At 37.9% G+C, this 18,966-nt stretch overlaps 1 protein-coding gene across 9 annotated transcripts in view; it reads right to left on the bottom strand.

Annotated features, from left to right (window-relative positions):
* Nucleotides 1–18,966, bottom strand: part of ARHGAP12 (Rho GTPase activating protein 12) — a 75,303-nt gene that overhangs the window by 27,087 nt on the left and 29,250 nt on the right. For 6 of the 9 annotated variants that reach the window (XR_009724982.1, XR_009724984.1, XM_061350282.1 and 3 more), the window contains exons 3-6: nt 14,143–14,406; nt 10,569–10,709; nt 8,920–9,000; nt 464–589 (exon numbers count right to left, since the gene is read on the bottom strand). Coding sequence is in view for 7 of the 9 variants with exons in the window: in XM_061350282.1 (XP_061206266.1) it covers nt 464–589; nt 8,920–9,000; nt 10,569–10,709; nt 14,143–14,406 (612 nt within the window). In the remaining 2 variants the exon portion in view is untranslated. The remainder of the gene's footprint in view (nt 1–463; nt 590–8,919; nt 9,001–10,568; nt 10,710–14,142; nt 14,407–18,966) is intronic. The other 3 variants (XM_061350319.1, XM_061350330.1, XM_061350338.1) reach the window with 3 other exon arrangements.

Below are 18,966 nucleotides of genomic sequence, written 5' to 3'. Positions count from 1 at the left end.
TTTATTTCAATTCTATGAATATTTCAGTTATTCATCTGCAATCTTTCAAGTGTATTCCTACTTGGTGTTTCCTATAATTGAAACATCGAGGCATGACATTTCAACATACTTTAGATGAGCACCTCACCCACATCCATAACTCTTGAATTCAAATACTAATTACACTCCATAGCCTAAACTTAATTAGGAAATTCCAAATTATAAGTAAAACAGCTGTACGCACCAAACCCTGGACTAACACCACTTAACATACTTGAAGAATAACAAGAAAAGAGCTACTATTCACAAAGTAATAGTAGCAAAGTTGTTGAACAGCACTTGATTGCAGTGAATATTATACATAATGATACAACAGAAGGAAAATTGTATTTCAGAAATTCATGCATACTTATTGCTGTTACATTAAATATTTCACACATCAAAAGCAGTTGGTATTCCAGGATGCTGTTTAACTTGCTCCTACCTTATCATTGGTATCCAACACAATTGTGCTGTGCCTCCATTTTGTTAAAACTATTGGTTCTTGTAGCCTCCTGTCCAGACTCCTACTCTTTATTATATCTCTTTGCTGCTGTGGTGAAGCATTATACTAAATAAGAGAAAAAAGAAAAATCAAACTATAAGTAGAATCTAATTCACATAAATACGACTTGAACATACCATTCATACATCTTAACACTGCAAACTTTCAGATTCGTGATGTCATTCAAGGCTGTGAAAATGGCCTTGGTTTGAAGGCCACTGAATTTTGCATTTAGTCTTCAAGAACTGTTCTTTCTGCTGTAGTCCTCTCCAATGCAGTAACCAAGACTGGCTTATTGGGATAATACTGTCCACTGGCAGATGGAAGTTTGATTTCTTGTGTGACAGCTTACTGCTGGATTTGAAACCAACCAGTGTATTAAGAACTACCAAGGAGTTAGAATAAATAAAAGATTTTAATACTCATTCTTCCTGTTGCACTGACAGTACCATACGACCTGTCTAGCTCTTGTGCAAGAAAAGGAAAACCCTACTATCCTGCAGCTAGGTGTTTAGGTCAAGTTTAAGACTCAGCAGAGCTGTAATAGCCAAGGAGAGAACGGATTTATCATAACATAGGTTTTCTAATAACAGAGGAGCATACAAAGCACAGGCTGAGAAAATGTGAAGGAGGTCACAAGAAGGCCCCAGCATTTGATTAGATACCAGCATTGCAGCACACTTAGCAGCATTGCCATTCTAAATTATATACAATTACAATGAATTACACAATAAAAGAATTAATTTTTAACAACTCTTTGCTAACAAAGTTTAATACTAAAAGTACAAACAAGAAAAGCCAGTATCAGTATATGGCTTTTTCAAGTCATCACAAATTCTTTCTACTCGGTAACAGAAAACTAAAATCTGCACAAAAAGAGAAACAAAAGGCAGCATTTGCAGAGGCATGTAAAGGACGAGAATCCACTGGGTGAGAAGTAACAAAGGGAAGTCAAGTGTCCTTTTTACTTAAAAAGGTTAAAGCAACAAATCTTCGCAAACACACTGAACTCCACAGTTTTGTTGCTGATTCCTACCATATGCTCAGAGCCTCAGGTCTTTAAAGACAACCCTAGCCTATACCTACACATGCCAACAAAGCACGGCAAGGTTTAACCTGATTAACAAAAAAGCTAAACTTAAGCTAATTTGCAGAACACAGTTATGTTTATTGCCCAAATAAAGAACCAGCATTACTACCATGGCAGTAGTACACTTGTACTACTAACTAACTATGCTTGTGTTAGGCTTGTACTTTGCTGTGAACAAAGTTAATGCTCCAGTACATCAATAGGATGCTGAAAAGGTAAGTAACTTTAGCATTTCATTGAATTATTTCAATATGCAGAAGAGAAGTAAAATAGTCCTAGGTGAATGAATCAAGCAGTACTGAGAATAAAACCTGGTAGTTCTTATATATACAGAAATGTATTGGTTACCACTGCAGAAATTCACTTCTGAGATTGTATTGACTTTGTATTGGGCTCAGCACATCTACACCCACATGACAACTGCTTCCTTACAGTGGTGAGGATTAGTAGCTCTCTCTTTGTCCCCTTCTTACATCAAAAGCAGAACCATCATTCATGCTGCAAGCAATCTAATACTAGCTTACTTTCTTGTTACAGAAACATTCACTCTGCAGATGCTCCTACAACTCAAAACTGGCAGAAACCTAAGCAATATGCAGCAGAACTGCCCACTGGTATTGCAATTTTCAGTGAAACTGTATCTGAATCAGAGAAGGTTGCCACAGTGTTCTTGCAGCAGTTCTAACATATTTAAGTGGACCTTTAAAACCTATTTCTTGCTATGAAATAGAACCACTTAGTTCAGAAATAGACTGACACTTTAGTGACACCAGTGAATATTATTTATGAAAATCCTCTATGCACTTTTCATTTGAGTAACTGGAGGAACTGAAGTTTAAATAGTCAAAGACTGTTGTCTTGAATTTAAATTATGTTAAGAGTTAGGATATTGACACAGGCCTAATTACAGGTGATCGCTATTTAAAAGGTGCCTGTGATACCACCACAAGCTGTCAGTGAACTTATCTAATAGGCAACCCCATCTTGAAGGGGAAAAGACCTATAAAGTAATACAAAATTCTAGTTTTACGAAGCATATTTAAGAAGAAAGCAAAGCAACAGTGTAAGGGGCTAATTAACAAAGCACTGCTAACAACTCAGGAGCACTGAGATATATATATCTTAGCAGTTTAAATAATTTGCATTGGCAATATAGTTAGTAAACTGATGAGTCTTTAAAGGGAACATTTGACATTTTTGCCCCATTTTTCACCACAGAGGTGAATCTTTCACTCGGGTGTTTATGAGGGGTTTTGGGGGGATTTGGTTTTATTCATTACAAACTGTATTAAGCGGGGGTGAAATACAGATACTGTTGCAGGCTCCGCATTATCCAACTGAACTAGCCATCCTCTAGATCAGGTAGAGTCTGCTGGCTAATGAGAAGCAGCCAGTACCAGTAGCGCAGCCAAGTCAGATGACTCCACCTCTGCTACTCCTCGGCCTGTCGCCACCCAATCATCTTGGTTCAAAAAGCCTTTCAGAACAGTTTCAAATCAGGTTGACTTATTGATACTCTATATGACTCCACCTGCAGAGCTGTTGCCTCTGCTACAGGCATTTGCAATATTTCCCACTGTTTATCAGTAACGATAAACAACTAGGTTGGGCTCTTCTTCCCTCACACAAAGATCTTGTTTTCCATAACTCTGAGCAGGCTTTCTGTGCCTAAGCCTTGGTGTCATCCTGAAAACAGAGATCAGGCAAGGGCTGTACAATGCAATAAAACCGACCCGTTCAAGATTACCCACTGCCTGATAGAGCAACCTCTACTACACCACGTACCTTAACATCACATCTGCTACACCATGAACATTAACAGCACCTTCTAAGGGTATGGTGTTGTTTTCTTAATTCTAAAGCTTTTGATACTGCAGCACAAAACTCCAAACATACACACTACCACTCCTTGAAAATCCTCCACAAACTCAAATTTGTCCCATTACATGAACCCATTACTGCCACATCCCTTCAGTTTGTTTCCTATTTCACTGGGAGCATCTCCTGTCAGGGAGGGAGGACACAAGCCAGTTGTTCATACCCTGACTGTATACATCAAGTTACAGAGAATTCTTGGTACAACAGCTCTTGGTGTAGGGTAAGGACACCAGTGGGATAAATTTAGGTTACACAGGGTTATTTTCATTGCTGAATTTGTCCAATGCCTTCACCAGCTACTTAAATCTTTCTTTGTCTTGGTATAAAATTTTCTAACCCTCTCAACTGGCCGAGTGATTTATATTTAATTTTAACCTCATTTCTGAATGGCTCAAGGCTCTGTCCTAGCCCAATTGTGTCTGAAATAAATGTAACAGCCCCAAGTTATTTGTAGCAGCTGTCCCCATTTTTGCAGAGATGACACAGATCTGTCAGCTTTAAGAAACAGAAAAAGATTCTTCTTGGTTTGCATTAACAACATCCTCAACCAGATGAAAGGAAATGGGTGGGTGAAGGGAGAAAAGAGTGGGAAGCAATAGATACACAGTGAAAGTTTGTAAAAAGCATTTTACGCTCTTGCGATCAAAGACCAAAAGAGCAGCATTTAAAAATACTCTGGTACCCTAGTACCTTTAGCACCTTGTACACTCTAACATATTATTTGCAGCTGTCCCAACAAACTGCTTGAAATCAAAAGATTTAGAAGGGAAAAAAAAAATTTACATGTTCCTTCAAAACAAAACCACTCTTTAGTGCTACTGCTGTTACTGGCTTTGAATAAACTTACTTGGTGCTGTGATGGACCTAACACCGATGTTACAGCTTCTGCTTTTCTTACCAACTAAATCCATAACACTTTTCTTACACCTACATAAACAAACAACATCAATAAAACAGTAATTTCTGTCTTTCTAAGGACTTCATTCCCCTTTTTCTCTACGGAAAGAAAATTCCTCATTCTCTGCCACGGGATGTCTGCTGGCAGCAGCTGGAGAAGTCAGCTGCGCTGAAGGAACAGATCCTAAACAGAACGCATGCAGAATGAGGAGACCACTGGGACAAGCAGGTTTGTCATATCACTAGCACTTTTGTCCTTAAAAACCATCTAGATCCTCACATTGGCTGAAACTGTCTCAACTTTCACCAAGCAATCCCAAAGTTTATGACAAAAATGTGAACAGGATTCACTATTGCTAATGATACTATTTAGTGCATAGACTTACAGTGGATATGAATGCCAACACACAGTATGTTACCTCCAAACCAAGTAGCGCAGCTCAGAACAAGACAAATTTACTGTAAGACAACTTGGCCCCATTTACATGTTTTCATCTTTATTTTCTTTTCCCATTTGATTGTATGATATCTTCCTGGTATTATCTGCATCATGTTTTCATGTTTTATTGAGATTTTTTATATAGCATGTTCTGTTTGATAGCATTCAGGTCTCCAGCAGGAAGATCATTCACCTGAATATCAGAACTGAGGCCCTGAGGTCATACTTAATATTGATAGTGCAGAGCAAATTAACAGACTGCAAGTCTATTAGGACTGCCAAAAATTAAGCTCTTCTATCTTTCTCTGTAGATACAGCAAGGAGAGCTAATGCCACAGGAACTTCTGAGAAGAGAAAGTGTAATTGCAATATAACACTATTTAAATATTAACACCAAAACTATGGGTTCAGTCCAGAGGCTTAGAATATATGCATTTTCTTTCAAACTCTCCTCTTCAATCAGAGAGCTCAGCCCAGTGATGGCCAAACATCATGCTAGATATCAGCCTAGGAACACATTTTGAAAAACTGAGATACTTAATTTCTATTTTTTATTAGCTTGTCCTCTTTATCTCCCCTTTGAGCTATTTCATTCAATACTTATTACATAGTTTTCCTCACTTTTTTGGTCATCTTGATATATTACCTTCTTTAGATGTTAGAGAGGTCTCATTCCTGAGATCAATTTAACTTTCTTCCCACCCCTTAATAAGGATTCCTCATTCGTTTAAATTATACAACTCTCATTAGAAAAAAGTAGGTTTCTAGAATAGGGTTGTAGCCTTTCTCAACATGACTTAGGTATTATTAATTCACTAAACAGGAAATAAATATATTTTATCATAGTAATCTATGCAGGAATGAACTTCTATTTGCTATTTTTTTTCTTTTTTACATAATTGGCAATAACCAACAACTGAATGTAGCAGAATGCACAGACATAGGAGAAAACTCAAAGTCTTTTGCAAGATATAGTACAAATTATGGTTAAAGCTTATTATCCATTTTAAAGAATAATTCAGTATGTTGTTCTCTGTGTCACACTCCTTATGAGCCTTAATAGGCTTTCCAGCAGTTGTTAAAGCTATTCCATCTGAGACATTATTTTTAGGCAGAAGCATTCAGCTATCCCTAGATGTTACTTAAATATACATGACTAGAGAGTTTTCTATGAGACTGTCTACAATAATTTGTTTTGCAACAGTGCCCAATGCCCAGTATATCACCTCACCATTTTTAACACACGTTCAGGAATACCAGAAATGTTTTTCCAAAGCATGTTTATATTTACAGTTAATGCTGCTACAATAAAAAACATTAATGTTTTAGTATTAGCTCAGTTAACATGCTACTTCAAATTTTTAGTTCTAACAAAGTCTAAATTATTAAGAATCATCTAACAAAATTATTATCTTCTTTTTCCGGTTTAGCAGCACTGCACAACCATGCTATTCCATCACTTCATTTCACAACAAGTTTTGGAAGGCAATTTGAACTAAATCACTGGGGAGCAAACTGACCAAAAGTAAGAGTTTTTCTCTAACATCCTCTCTTAGACTCAGCTGGTAACTCAGCATCATGCAGCCATTTGCTTACCTACCTCACACACCACCCCTCCTCCATGCAGGGTGGGGAGGAGAATTAAAAGAATGTAAAACCCCACGGATTGAGGTAAGAGCTGTTTAGTATCTAAAGTACAAACTACTACTACTACTACTACTAATAATAATAGAAATGACATGGAGAGAGAATATAGAACTAAAAGAGGAAAGGAAAAACCCCAATAAACACAAGTGATGCACAATACAATTGCTTACCACCGGCCAGCCGACACCCAGCCTGACTTGAGCAGCCCAACCTAAGCAGCTATCTGCCCTTCTGAGTGACTCTCCTCGGTTTATATACTGGGCATGGCGTGCTGTGGTATGGAATACCCCTTTGGCTAGTTTGGGTCAGGTGTCCTGTCTCTGCTTCCTCCCACCTTCCTGTGCCCCTCCTCACTGGCAGAGCATGAGACTGAAAAGTCCTTGATCAGGGTAAGCATTACTTAGCAACAATTAAAACACTGGTGTGTTATCAGCATTGCTCTCAGACTAAAGTCAAAACACAGCACTGCATCAGCTGCTGGGGGGGGGAAACCCCAAACCAACACAAAACCCCAAACAACAAAACCAACACCGCCCCCCCCCAAAAAAAAAAAAAGAAAAAAACCCCAACAAAACAAACAAAAAACACAAACCACAAAACTGCTACATCTGAAACCAGGACACTTAGTAACTTCATTTTCATTTAAACAAGAGCTGAAGTCTTCCTGCAGTTTTCTTTCACCACTCATGAGTTTTCAATACAGATTATTTTTTCTTAATAACTTTTCTGTGGTCTACATTGTCTTTTCAATTCACTTGTTCCTAAGGACTTTTGGAACCAGCTTCAGCAAGATTTGAGACACTAATCTTCAATCATGCTTCAGTTAGAACTGCAACAGTTCTGCTGGATGTCCTTCAGATACAGATACTTTTATTAATGTTGTATTTGTTGCCACAGAAGATTTACTCCTTTCAAGAAGTACATTCTGTCCAAATAGCTCATGAGTAGCAATTTTCAATGAAAATTTGTAACAGCAATATGTGATGATTTTCATATAAGCAAGAACTAAATCAGAACTCCAAAACAGATGTTATGCTTCATTCTGTAAGTAGCTATTAATACAGTGGAGCTCAGATGTTTGTTTAGAACTACTGTTTAGTTAGAATTTCATGTACTAACACACAAATACTAGACCCCCCCAATGCCTTTATGCTAATATGCCTCAAGTAGCAGTTCTGGATTACCTTTATGTCTTGCTGTAATTTGCTGTTTAGTTCAAGTCCAATCTATTTTCATGGAAAGCAACTTCACAGTCAAAATTTTCTGCATTGCAGAAGTCACAGAATGAAGTAGCCAAAACATTATTCCCCAAAATTAACTGCAGTTATACAGACAGAACAAACAATTGCTTCCGGTAAAACCTGGTCTAGCAGATTTTTCAGACTTTTTAATCTAATAGCTAATCAATAAGTAAGGAGCTTTTAAAACCAATAGTTATAGACTAAATTGTTAGGTTTATGTATCTTACAAAAGTATCTTACAAAACTTGTTACTTAACACATCAGATGAACACAGGAGAATTCACAAACCTAACTCAACTCTTCAGTGACTCCAATACAAATTCTCTTACTGACATAATAAAACAGTCTAGCATACAGCTTCATTCATAAATTTCAATTGTAAGTATTTTCTCAAAAATATTATAAAAGCACTGTCTATTGAGATGGATCCTTTCTAAGTGAAAGCCACTTAGGACACCAACTCTTGGACTGAAGGAGCAGTAATTGAGAAACATGCTCTTTTGTATACTTTGACACACATTGTGCATGAAGCTTTCTTAACAGCCATCTTACTACGTAGGATTGAACTAACACCCTAGTGACCGGAAAGACATACACAGTTACATCATTATGAAAAACATCCAGTAGTTTTTCAAAGTCAAAATGAGAACTAAACCGTATTAGGTACATCCTCACATACTACGTGTCCCTAGCTCTTATTTTCCTACAAATTCCTGGTTTACTTACATAATTAATAAACACGAGAACACATTTCTGGTGAAACTGTGTCATCCTCAAAAATACCACAAAACTCTACTGAAAGTTTTGGTTTTCAACACCTGTCTGTATAAACATAAATAAAAATAGACTACAGTTTCTCAGGAACATTTTGTATAAAAAAAAATAATAATCTTTTTTCCTACAGAACTTTATTTATCACAGCAAGATCACATACATCATTTTGCAGCCTTGCACGAAAAGCTCAGTTCAGCAAAGATAAGATCTTCTTTGACATCTGAATATTTACATACATCCATTTTTCATGGTCCTTGAGAGTATTTTCTTCTCTCTTGATCAGAAATTCCACAAATAATGCAAGAAATAACCAAGTGCAATATGTAAGACCTCTTCTTGTGAATAACTCACATTAAAGGCCCTATAGAGCATTTACTGAAGAGGAGCTGAAAGTCCCAAGTTGTCAAAGTTCTTTTTTTAAGTCACTCACCTTAGGTAATTCCCATTCTGATCGGGAACCATCAGCACTGTAGTAGTACGGTCTACCTTGTTCATCTGCATGCTTTATCCACTGTAGAAAAAAAAGAAGAAAATGTACAACAGGAAATGTAATCAGGATGACAGTCGTAACACAGTAAGTATCTGACACTTGGGATTTAAAGTTAATTTTCAATGAAGTGCCATCCACTTCAGCAGCATCTAGTCCACAACCTCCATTAGCTAACCAAGGCTAGTTAGCAGTGACAGCAACACAATTTTCAGCTTCCTGAATTGGTTTCACTAATACTTTATAACTCTTCAGAAAATAGTCCTGCAGTATCACCCAAGAGATTGTGATAAATAGGTATTTTTGAAGATGCCATATCTCACTCTTACACAGAGGCACAATCTTTGCATCAGATCTGCATAAGGATTTTATGCATCAAATTACAGAATTACAAGAAGCTCAGCCAGCAACTGCTGATAATTTAAGAAAATTTAAGTTGTTCACTTTGTGAACAACTCAATTTTTAATATATCAACAGGAACATGAGATACAGTTCCTAGATACATCATGAAAAAGATATTTACTTAAGCTCTATATGCAGCTCCCACAATTAGAGAGTTAAAACTATGAAAACTGTGACTAGTTATGCAGAAAGGGAAAAACTGTAATGAGCAAACATCTACAAGAAGACTACACAAAAATATGCATAGAAACACAACAAGGCTGTTGGGTCATGCAGATTTCACAAGACTGTCTTCCAATAAGCTGTGATGGGAAACACTTTTCTATCAATCCCAGTGCAATTTAAAAAAAGAAAAGTTTGCATGCTTGCTAAAACATAGGAAAGTGCAGTAGATTAAGCAGGATAAGATTCCCAAATGGACATAAAACTCAGTTCTTTAAAGACTTCAAAACAAACGTGCATACATCAATTGCAGAAGAGGTGGTGCTATAATACAATAAACTACTGTTACCGTGACCACTTTTTGAAGTGAAAAAACAAAACAAAATGCAACTTTGGTGAACAGTTACAAAAAAACTGACTGCTTACAAATATAAACAAGGAGTCACCTATCCTATGCTAAACAGATTTTTATGCCATACCGAAAATCGCACTAAGTTGTCAGCGGCAATTAGACAATTAGAACAGAACATAAATCTGCTGATACAGCTGTAGTTCGATTAAGAAGTTTGCCTACATCTGAAAGCAGTACTGAAAATCTTTGGTAAAGGATGAAACTGATAAAGCAGTATTATTTTCAGCTCGAAACCATCCTAACTGCGAGGCCTATGTAGACAAGAACAATTTTTTATAAGACAGTAAGAAAAACATTATATTGATATGAAGTTCATTCCTGAAGTGTAACTAAGAAGATGAGGGAGGGCAGGAATTTAAAAAAAAAAATATATATACATAATATGTTCACTTAATGTAATCTAATACCCAGCCGAAAATAAGAAAACTTTTTCCAAGCAGTAAAGAACATACATTAAAAAAAAAAAAGCCAGTTCAATTGCTAAAGTTTCATGCATTTTTAAAAAAAACAAGAGGATACTGCTGAGGTATGCACTTCTGGAAAAGAAATCTGTATTTCTAACAGTGAATTAGTGGAAAAGATTTAGAACACATGATGAGAAGAAGGAAATAGTACCTTTTCATTAGTATAGTCATTGGTATATAAGGTTTGACCATGTTCATCCAACTCTTCTGACCAACCCTTTGGAGGAGAACCATACTGACTATCTGACTGGCTGTAACAAGAACTGTGGTCGTTTTCTTCTGATGAAAGATGCTACAAGTAGTTGGAAACATACAAGGCAATTTTGAGAATGAAAGTGCTTAAAATCTGAAAGATCAAAGGTTATTTGACTAGAAAGAGAATAGTAATAAATTCAGGGAGTTCACATTTTTATACCTTACATCAGGGAGCAAGAGATGCATTTTTACAGTACAGAAATATTTGATAATTGCTGGGCAATTCAAAGTATTTTCAGAACAACTGATTTATACTGATATAATTTTTAATTCTATACCAGATTTCAGCTACTCAATTTTAAACTCTGATCTCAATTTTATTCCCACAAATTTGCATTACTGAATGAAGAGACTTGGCTTTAGTAATCTGGATTGCCTCAAAAATCTTGGGAGACATGCTACCTTGGTTTTCCACCAACATCATAACTTTATACCAAAACCCTTTTCTTCCATTCCCAAACAGTATCTGGCAACACAATAATCATTAAGGACAACTTGAAACTCCAATTGCACCTTTGTAGAGGCCAGTATTTATACAACAGGTTTTGTACAACAGGGACTGTAGTGATAGGACAAGGGGTAATGGTCTTAAACTTACACAGGGGAAGTTCAGATTAGATTCAAGGAAGTTCTTTACTGTGGGGGTGGTGAGGCACTGGAACAGGCTGCCCAAGGAAGTTGTAATGCTCCATCCCTGGCAGTGCTCAAGACCAGGTTGGACGAGACCTTCAGCAACACTGCCTAGTGTAAGGCATCCCTGCCCATGCCCAGGGGTTAGAACTAGATGATCTTACGGTCCTTTCCAACCCAAACCATTCTATAATTCTCTGAATGCCTCCTGAAATATTACAAATTTCCACTTGCTCTCGTCCATCTAACTCTGATGCATGTCACAACAAGCAATGCAAAAGCAAGGCTTTCTACCAGGCACAGCTAGCTGAGGTTTAAGATTATTTTCTGAAAGTAGAAGTGAATTATAATATAAGGAACAACTTTGGTGTGTAGAGTAGAAAAGATTTTTGCACAGACATGTCAAACAATTTGTTTCCTTGTACACCTTGTTCATCTCCTTGCTGACATTGTAGTATTATTCAAAGCATCAATTCCATGCACCAAAGAGAAAAAAAGCCACACAAAAAACAAACAAAAAAATCAATCCCCCTGCATTCACTTCCCAAAACAATATCTATGCCACAGAGTCCTGAGGAATTCTGTGCACATTGACTTTCACGCTATCTTGGATCCTTGGCTGGTAGAAGGCATAACATTTCAGATAGAACACATCCTGCTATTCAGAAATCACAGTACTTAAATTTCGAAGTTATGGTATTGATGTATGAGTACAAGTTGGAGGGATCATCTGCAGAGGAGGAAGATTTACTGGAAGTCCTTCCATGAAAAGGAGGAAGAATGATAACAACAGAAAGCCAGTTACTACAAGGAGAGTAACTACTCAAAAAAGCAATCACCTTATCCATACTAAAAACAGGAGTCTTATCCAGCAAAAGGACAGCCAGTGATAAATTAACAGACCATCGTCAGAGATACCAAAGTAACAGCCACAAACATTTTATCAGTTTACCTGTGGCAAGAGAATTTGGCTGCTCAAATACTTGCAGATGTAAGGGCTGCTATGAAGGGCATTGCCAAAGGCAATAAAAGGGTCCCTTTTTCCTTTCTCTCCTGTTTCTGGCACTACCATTCCAGAGGTAAACACCTACAACAGAGCTTCCAGCAATCTAAAATCTTTGAGCATTCCACAATTAAATTTTAAAACTAAATACTACAATAGGCTCCAGAGGAAATTGACCTAAACTATTCATATTTGAAAAAGTATGTAAAAGTGAAACATGTAGAAGATTTCTTGATGTTTGCTTTTTCTTTCAATCAGAAAACTGATTAACCTAAGTACTGTTTAAACACAAGAGCACAATTTTAAGCATATTTGAATAGTTATATCCATCTCCCAGCTATTCCTTTGCTTTATCTGAACCACTGTAGTTCAGATAAAACACACCAATCAATGCCTGGCTCTCCCTAGCAACTGGCTGCACTGAATATATCTGCACCTCAAATATTAGCCGAAATATGCTTTTAACATAAATAACTTCATGGTACACTTCAACTCTCTTAAGCAAGGTCTGTGGCAAAGCTTTGCCCAAAGGCTTTGCAAAAGGTTTGCATAATTAAAAAAAAAACCCAAAACATTGATACATCTACAGAATATGTCCATGGCCTGAACATAATATAATCAAAAGCTTCTATGGCTAATTTCCAAAAGCTGGGGTGGATATCCTCCCCCCCACCAGCATTTGCTACCTTGGACCTAGACACTTGGCTAGGCAGAGCTTCTAGCACAGTAATTTTAATGATCTTGTCTTCTGTTCTCTAGGGGGTCATTCACAGAATGAAGAAAGGCATTTTCTCAGAGTTAACACAATTTGACAACAAAATATTGCTCCTTTAACTGCCCTTTCTCCCAGTTTGGTCTACAGCTATCCAAGGCAGAAATCACTGACAAGTGAATAAATTCAAATCTCCTAAGCAAATGGTCAAATAAAAAGCTACAACAAGGTATCCAATTAAACCTATTTTATATTCATTATTATTCCACCTTTTTAATAATTCATTAAATAGAATTTGAGTTTGAAGTCATATTTAAAAAATGTTTTAAAAGCATTATAGAACATATTATTAAAATATGTATAAATCTAAGTACAAAAATAAAAATCAATCTATTTTATTTTGATAGAAGCTTCAATTATGTCTTTTTTTATATGTAGGAGAAAAGTGCTGTCAAACTCTATTAAGTCTGGTTTTTACTCCAGAACTCTCAAGTTCTCTACATCTATCTTGATCTCTAAATCCATCTTAATTCCCCTCTACAAAAATACTTTCCTCTAAGAAAAATATGTCATACTTAACTGTCACAGCAATAACCCAGTAGTAGCCAACACCTGTATATCCTTGCCTTTGTTTTACCATTTATTTGACTGGTCTTGATAAAAAATAAATAATTTCCCCTTGCCTTTTTCAACATGTCCCTATAAATCCTGCTCTAGAAGCACTGTCACATTTCCCCTCCTCCCCCCCAAAATGTGCCAAATACATTGGGAAAGAGAACACATTCTCTGTCAGAGAAGTTACAAAGGTTGTCTTATTCTACTGTCATTTATAGTCCTATTAAGTTTCAAAATATATTAGTTTTCCTTTGTTTTCCATTACCTTTAAAGGAAAAGCTGCAGTACCTGTTTACTACTTATTACTCTCTTAAACAGCTCATGTACTCATTCTTGCACACAAAAGCAATTAAAGAGCTAAACTGTTTACAACTTCATACCAAGACACATGACCAAGAAGACAAATGAACACATTCCTTCACACCCCAAAACTCAGCAGTCCCAAATTCCACAGCAAAACAGCATTCACGTGCATTACAATCTCACTGCTTGTGGTCTCAGAACAACTACCTCATGATCTGCATGGCTCTGGGTATCCCCTTTATTAATGCTTGCATCTCGGCCCCACCGTGGAGGTTTCCAGGTTCGTTCCTGTGATCCTCTGTTGTAGTAATAACAGCGTCCAGTTGTATCTTTATGGGTTTCCCATTCCCCATTTATTTGGACCGGAGCACTTGTAGGTAGTGGTGGAAGTGCAGACTGAGATATTTTCAGTTCTTGTAAATTAGCATAAACTGGTGAATCAGGCCTCCCTTGGCTTGGTGGAGTAGTTGGCTATTGAGAGAAAATATGTATTGTTAAAGAGCAAACAATTTTAGAATGCTCCCTTACAAATCAGAATATACTACAGTAGTAAAACAAACCAACAAACTCCCTTTTTTGTTGTTAGGTACAAAAGCACAAAGGACAGCCACGAGATGCTGGGGCATGAAAAACATTCAATTATTAACTGTAAGGTAGATATCACAAGACATTTATTTATTACTGAAACAATTTTTCATCATCTCTCAAGATGACAGCTGATTACTGTGTCTTACAGTGGACTTGAAATACACTGGAATCATTGTTTAAAAAAATTATATGCTTGCCTTGTTGAAAAACTTCAGCTTTACAATGCAAATATTGCTCAGGAACCGTAAACAATGTGATCTTGTTCAAGACAAGACACAGTGTTTCTGAGATGCCACTTCTTAGCCAAAGATAACACGCTTGTAAGGTGGGCTGATGCCAGCCTCATGAAGTTTAACCATGCCAAGTGCAAGGTCCTACACCTGGGTCGAAGCAATCCCAGGCACAGCTACAGGTTGGGCAAAGAAGAGATTCGGAGCAGCCCTACAGAGAAGGACTTGGGGGTGCTGGTCGATGAGAAAATGAACATGAGCCGGCTTCAGTGTGCACTCACAGCCCAGAAAGCCAACCATATCCTGGGCTACATCAAAAGGAGCATGACCAGCAGGTCGAAGGCTGCCCCTCTACTTTGCTCTTGTGAGACCTCATCTGGGGTATTGTGTGCAGTTCTGGGGTCCTCAACATAATAAGGACATGGATCTGTTGGAACAAGTCCAGAGGAGGGCCACGAGGATGATCAGGGGATTAGAGCACCTCCAGTATGAAGTTGGGGCTGTTCAGCCTGGAGAAGAAAAGGCTGCGTGGAGACCTCATAGCAGCCTTCCAGTATCTGAAGGGGGCTTACAAGGATGCTGGGGAGGGACTCTTCATTAGGGACTGTAGTGACAGGACAAGGGGTAATGGGTTCAAATTTAAACAGGAGAAGTTTAGATTGGATATAAGGAGGAAATTCTTTCCTGTTAGGGTGGTGAGGCACTGAACTGGGTTACCCAGGGAGGTTGTGAATGCTCCATCCCTGGCAGTGTTCAAGGCCAGGCTGGACAGAGCCTTGGGTGGCATGGTTTAGTGTGAGGTGTCCCTGTCCATGGCAGGAGGGTTGGAACGAGATGATCTTAAGGTCCTTTCCAACCCCTAACTATTCTAGGATTCTATGGTTCTCCAACCTTTCCCCCTCACTTCTAGTACAGATGCAGAATGTAAAGCAGCACTTCTTCTCAGCAAGACCTAAGTAGACGGTTCAGCTGGAAAGATGAGCACAGTGGTGGGACCGTGGAAAACACCTGGATGGTTTACCTGTAAGCTTTTCCAAACAGATGCTTGTTTAAAAATATTTTAGGCAATGGCACCGATTGTTCTGATTACCACTCCTCTAACAGAAGTGGGCAATCGTTTTCACTTAATTTTATCTATATGCATCCAAGCAGAACAACAAATAATAAAGACACCAATGACAATTTCTTGTTAATAAATAGTTTGCTAACATAGAGGCCGGCAGAAAGCATAGTTAAAAGTCCATGGCACTCACTGAAACCATGAGTACTTTCAAATAAGCCACTAATATGTTTAAGAGACAGATATACTTTCAGATGTTCAGTTTTTGAAGCATAATACACATATACAAAACACACCATGCAGAATTGCAAGAGATCATGAAAGCAGCTTATTATTAAACCAAATTGAATAATTTCCTGGTAATGCACTGCCATCTCTATTTTAGGCCATATTATTTAGGCACTCTAAAGGAAGGAACTGTAGTTTATACCATCCCTTCCCCCTGCTTGGTTTTAATTCAGCAGCTTTGCTGCAGGCAAGTCCTTGTGCCTCTTGTTGCATTTTTCACAGGAAAAAAAATAACGTATTGCATTACATAAAAGATCTTTTATAATGTACTTTTAAACATTAAAATCAAAAGCTGCTAATCTAGGCCACATCTATTCATAAATTAGACCAGGGTTTGCTCAGGCAAGGCAGCATACCATACCACACAATCAGATATAAACTGATTGCACCAGAGCTAGAACCAAATATGGGCAATATCCCCAACCAAAAGGGGAAACAGCTAGAGGGGAACTTAATAAGATTAAAACAGGCACAGACTTGTTTTCTATGCCTTTGAAAGAGAAAACCCAGCTTACTAGATATAGCAAGTACAGTACGTTTAAGGCAAACCACAAAGGAAAACAAGAAAGCTTCAGCGCTGACAAAATCATAGAGCCAAAACCAATTAGTATCCTCCTCTACCTCATTTAAAGAAATAAAAACCTGTTACAAAGCTTGATGAGCAGTAAAAGACTGTTTTTCTACTACCCAAGCCTTCTCCCCCTCACCCCTCCCTGGTTTTTTTTTTGATGAGGGTAGAATGGCTGCCCTTGAGAGAATTCTACTATGAACAAAACATGATTTCACTGTCTTTGAGGATGAATAACAATTTCCCGGGAAGCAAGGAAAGTTACTTTGAGGTCTCCCCATTCGGGATCACAGTTTCTGCCTTGGTTGCCTGATCACAGAATCATAAAAAGGTTTGAGTTATAAGGGACCTTAAAGATCATGCAGTTCCAACCCCCTGCCATAGGCAGGGACACCTCCCGCTAGACCAAGCTGCTCAAAGCCCCATCGAACCTGGCTTGGACACTGCCAGGGATGGGGCAGCCACAGCTTCTCAGGGCAGCCCTTTCCAGTGCCTCACCACCCTCACAGTAAAGATTTTCTTCTTAATATCTAATCTAAATCTACCCCCTTTCAGTTTAAAGCCATTCCCCTTTGTCCCATCAGCCTGCAGAACTGCATTTCCCACACAAATCATCCTACCATTAAACCACTGGGCTTGTAATTTGAATCTACAACATACACCTGCACTGGGGAATGCACAAAGCCTCAAGTTCTTCCTCTATTTCAAGGAAGTGTCAAAAGCAGCTCCATCAAGAGCCTGGCTGCTGCAGCAGGAAGCTGGTGGTTTGCACAACACTCCTGTTCTCCTAAAGCTGCTCTTCCCCAAAAGACAGTAAGAATGCTTTGCTATCTGGCCTACATCTGCCAATTGTTTTTTTAAGACAGACAATGAGGTGCCATTATTAAAATCTGTGTATTGATAAGTGTTTTCCAAATAGAAAGCCTATGAAAAAGAATACTCAATACAGTTCTTTGAACATTTTCTTAAACCTTAAACACATAGGAATATGGCTCAGAGGTTTCACACTGTGTTTTTCAACGCTTTCAGCATTATAACCAGAACAACTTCAGATAAAACTGCAGGACATGTATGTACTAAGCCAATACTGGAAGCCCACAGCCAAGATACTACCATGATAACTCATACTAATTAAGTTTTAAACAATAATATGTGATGAGGGGTTTTCTTCTGAATGCTTTTTACTTCCAAACTCAATATACTGATTTGTGGTTTTCAAGAGAAAGCCAGAACTTTTGTCCTCAACAGCAAAGAAGACAGCTAACTGTCCTGCCAACCGAGCCTCCAGCTACTCAATCCCTGTTGCTCTCTCTTCTGACAGACTTTTCAGGGAGAATTACAGTATGTCCGAAAGGCACCTGTAGGTTACTGCTTTCAGCAAAGCATAAAAAAATGCATAGCCATTTATCTACAACACCCATTTTAGCTCATAAGTACATCTTTGAGGGATACAACTTTCTTATCAGGCACAGTTTTAAATAACCACAGCGCACACAGTAATACTTCCTCATACCTCAAGCTGCACAACTAAGTTACATTATTGTGTCTATAATCATGCTCAGTTCAAAAGCACCCAACCTTATCAAGGCTAATTTTGAAGAATTTCTCATTTACAGATGAGGAAACCAGCTTTTAGAAAGCTCAAAGTTTCCTGAAATTAACTTCGGTGTACTTTTTACATCAGTGTTGGCAGGAAGGTCAGTAGTCTCTCCCCCAACCTGAGAAGGAGAACCCTGCAAAGGCAGGTCACACCAGATGTCCCTGTAGAGCTCCCAGGCCCTGCAATGCCTCACTGTTTCATTTCAAATGTCTGTTTTAAATTCAAGACTTTGCTCTGCAAAACCCTTTAATAGTTTCAAGCCAAAAGCATTGAACTACATTCCTTTCATTTACCAAACACATTACTCATTACCAAGGTATAAATCCGAGTATGTAAAGCATTATCTATACCAAAGTAGCTTCTGACTACTTCCATGGCTGTTTTCCCAAAACCAGACATATGCAGTTAAGGGAAACTTAAATATATGCTAATCACTAAACAGCTATTATGCACATAAGGATTTTCATCTAGAACTTCATTCCCTGAGTTTTGTTTTGCACTAACAAGCTCCGGATGCTCATAAACATGGAAATAAATCTACTAAAAGAGACTCTGTCTTCTTACTATCAGAATCACAAGAACACATCCTTCAACATGCCTATGCATGCGCACATAAAATGCCTTATACTCATAACATTTCAACATTCATTTGTTATTTGATATGCTTTTCAGACTTTTTCATGTTGCTTTCTCCTGC

Source organism: Neopsephotus bourkii, unplaced genomic scaffold (assembly GCF_033783945.1).
Source record: "Neopsephotus bourkii isolate Nb327-2 ecotype Australia unplaced genomic scaffold, CSIRO-AGI_Nbou_v1 NB_53, whole genome shotgun sequence".
NCBI lineage: Eukaryota > Metazoa > Chordata > Aves > Psittaciformes > Psittacidae > Neopsephotus > Neopsephotus bourkii.
Note: the sequence above shows the minus strand (reverse complement) of the source record. Positions and strands in the feature narration are given on the sequence as shown.